This window comes from Lycium ferocissimum, chromosome 6 (genome assembly GCF_029784015.1).
Source record: "Lycium ferocissimum isolate CSIRO_LF1 chromosome 6, AGI_CSIRO_Lferr_CH_V1, whole genome shotgun sequence".
In the NCBI taxonomy this organism is placed as follows: domain Eukaryota; kingdom Viridiplantae; phylum Streptophyta; class Magnoliopsida; order Solanales; family Solanaceae; genus Lycium; species Lycium ferocissimum.
The window spans coordinates 4,724,715-4,727,955 of NC_081347.1; the positions used below are offsets into that span (position 1 = coordinate 4,724,715).

The 3,241-nt window shown below is 35.5% G+C and overlaps 1 protein-coding gene across 1 annotated transcript; it reads left to right on the plus strand.

Moving 5' to 3' along the window:
- The first annotated feature begins 489 nt into the window (after positions 1 to 489).
- LOC132059013 (putative WEB family protein At1g65010, chloroplastic) lies at positions 490 to 3,241 on the plus strand. The gene is made up of 3 exons (XM_059451471.1): positions 490 to 716; positions 1,046 to 1,208; positions 1,335 to 3,241. Exons 1-3 carry the CDS (start codon positions 697 to 699, stop codon positions 3,111 to 3,113), a joined length of 1,962 nt encoding a protein of 653 aa, XP_059307454.1. The 5' UTR covers positions 490 to 696; the 3' UTR covers positions 3,114 to 3,241.

The window sequence follows — 3,241 nt, forward strand, 5'->3', positions numbered from 1 at the left end:
TGCAAACAAATTTAGAACATGCAAGTTTTGAAGTTGAAAAAAGTTTGTGGAAGTTTGCTAAAGTTGAAAATTTGTGTGTTTTCAAGTTGATTTTTTTTTTTTTTTTTTTTTAGAAAAAAAAATCACTTGAATTACGCTTTTAAATCAATATTTCCATATTTCACTAGAAATTCACATAGTATCCATTTGTAACTCAATATTTTATGTCCAAACTTCAACTCGCAAATAATGAGTTCATTCTAAACACTTCATGTAATTAGAACAAAACTTGGTTGGGGGTTGTGCTAAATGTTAATTAACTCATTAAATTCAAAAAGTTGACTTTAGTCAAGGGCAATTAAGTCAATTTACACAGATCCGCTACCACGTCTGCAAAAATCTTCTATTCTTCTTCTACTAATAGTAGTCTTTTATAGGTCACTTTCACTTTGTCTCATTCTTACAAAATCTATTTCTCTTTCATATACCTTTTGCCGTTACATTATTTTTACCAAACAAAACCCCCGCCAACTTCGGACTTTGTCATAAACCATATATTTTCAAACAAACCTTTTTTCTCAGAAGTACAAAAAACACTGAAAAATTACTTGTATTAGTATGCACAAAAAAGGTTGAATTTTCTCATTTTTTTTGTGCTGATTTTTCGAAGAATCTTCCAAGAGAAAAAAAGGGCATTCAAACACGTACCCTACAAAAATGTCACGTTCAAAATCAAGGTACTTGTCATATTTTTCCTTGTTATTATCATTATAAATGATTTATTTTTATTTGGGTGTCGATATATCTAAAGTGGTATATGTGTATATAATTCATTTTGAAGTAGAGAGATTTTCTCGGATTTGTCTGTTATTTTTTTTTTTCATGTAACGTTTCTAACCTAAGGTTTTCATTTATGGGTTTCTCTTGAATTTGTCTTCTTCTTTTTTTCTTCTTGATTTTGCATGAGATTTAATTAAAGATTGAATTTTTTTGTTGTTTTAATGTTTGAGTGCATGAGATTTAATTAAAGATTGAATTTTTTTGATGTTTTTGGGAGGATTTGTAGATCTGGTCCCAATGATTTAGCACAAAGGAGCCATTCTTCAAGATTTTCTAGAGCAATTTCTGCATCAAGGCTTTGTAGAGGTGATGTTTTGGGCTGTCAAATTGATTCAAACGCCTTGGTTACTCTTGAAAGAAAACCCTCCAAGGTTGACAATTTATTTGAGGTATTTATTATTTTTTTTTTGATTTTATTGGAATTTTTTCAATTGGTTTTTATTAATCTATGGTGTGATTTGGTTTTGTTTAAAAAGTTGATTTTTTTTATTTTTTTTTATTTTTGGTGTTTGTAGAATCAAGTGAATAACAGAGTTTTGCTTATGAAAGAGCAGATGGGACATGTTGAGGAGGAGTTAAGGGAGACAAAAGAGCAATTAGATTTTGTTGAAGGTGAAAAAAATAGAGCCATTCTTGAACTTAGAGAAATGAAAAAGTTGGTTAATGATGCTAATATGAAGTTAAATGAAGGATTATCACCTAAAAAGGCAGGGGAACTAATTGCAGAACTTAAGGTTTTGAAGGAATTTCAGTCTAAAACACAAGAAGAAATGAAGATTAAAGATAAGAATATCGAGTCGTTGAAGTTGGAGCTCGAAAAGGCGAAGAAATATGAGGTCAAGTTAGCGGAAAAAGACGCTATGTTAGGAGGATTGAGAGAGGAGATGAATCATGTGAAAGCATCTGAAGTTAAAGCAACAGAACAATTGTCTGTTTTTAAGAAGAAAGTTCAAGAATTGGAAGTTGAATTGGAGAATCGGAAGTTGTCAGAGTCGAAGATATTTGATTCGTTTGAGTCACAGACGAAGCAGTTTGAACGAGCTAAGATCGAACTTGAAGAAGCCAAGGTCGAGATGGCTTCACTTCACGAGAAAGTTGAGTCGATAGAGGCTGCTTCATCAAAGAGAAATAGCGGACGTTTTAACGGTTATAGCAATGGGGAGATTGCCAATTCTGTGAGGAAGGAACTTGAAAGCCTTAACTCTGAAGTTGCATTGGCAAAGGAGGACGTGGCTAATGCACAAGAGCGAGAAAAAATTGCCCTGTCTAAGGCTAAGAATTTGAACGACGAGATAAACTTGCTTAAAAATGAACTTAAGTTGGCTAGTGAGGCGGAAGAAAAAAGCAGAAAGGCAATGGACGATTTAGCGTTAGCTTTAAAGGAAGTTGCTACTGAAGCCTCCGAGGCCAAGGAGAAACTTAGTGCTACTCAATTAGAGTTAGAACAAGTGAAAGAGGAGGCGGGAAAATTGAAAGAGATGATTAGAAACACCGAGGCTAGGTATCAAAAGCTCTTGGATGAGGCGAAAAAAGAAGCGGACCTATACAGAAACACAACAGAGAGATTGAGATTAGAGACCGAGGAGTCACTTTTGGCGTGGAACGGAAAAGAGATGGGATTCATCACTTGCATAAAAAGAGCTGAAGAAGAAAGAACTCTAGCTCAACGCGAGACAGAAAGGCTTGCCGAGTCTCTTAAAGCAGCCGAGGATACAAGTAGAGCAGCCAAGGAGGAAAAATATAAATTGAGGGACATATTGAAACAGGCTATTAATGAAGCTAATGCAGCAAAAGCTGCAGCTGGCCTAGCTAGAGATGAAAATTCTCAACTCAAAGATCGCCTAGCCGAGAAGGAAGAAGCCGTGCATTTTCTCACTAAAGAAAACGAACGCCTCAGGATCAAGGGGCCCACATCTCACAACAATGTCAAGGTGCCTAGCGAAATGTTCGAGGAACGTGAAGAGGATCATAAAGTCGAGAAAACTTTTAGTGTTGATCTTAGAGAGCTGAAACTTGAAAAAGTCGAGGATCTGGAAAAGGATGAGGCACTTAAGGGGTCAATATTTGATCCAACCTCGGTCACACCAAAGTCTGAGCCTCGTACACCACATTCCCTAGCTCATCGTAGAAACGTGTCTTCACCCGCCTTAGCAGATGAAGCAGTTAAACCGAATGCAAATCCGGATTATAACCATTTCGACGATTCAGATAGCGATAGGAATCCTAGTAGTAGAAGAAGAGCATTGTTTCGAAAAGTTGGTGACCTCATAATGAGGAAAAGTTTCCATGTTTAAGAGAGAACCATCTCCTGAATAGGAACCTTTTGTAATATAAATACAGCTTGAACGGTACAGTTATTGAACAATCCTACTTTGCTATACAAATGTGTTTTCATTTATATAAGAAATTGCATACTGAGAAA

What these genes read in the sequence shown, in the direction of transcription:
- LOC132059013 (XM_059451471.1), top strand. Translation starts at nt 697, where the DNA reads ATGTCACGTTCAAAATCAAG. An exon ending in ATGTCACGTTCAAAATCAAG is followed by an intron (nt 717 to 1,045) that starts GTACTTGTCATA and finishes GAGGATTTGTAG; the next exon opens with ATCTGGTCCCAATGATTTAG. An exon ending in AGGTTGACAATTTATTTGAG is followed by an intron (nt 1,209 to 1,334) that starts GTATTTATTATT and finishes TGGTGTTTGTAG; the next exon opens with AATCAAGTGAATAACAGAGT.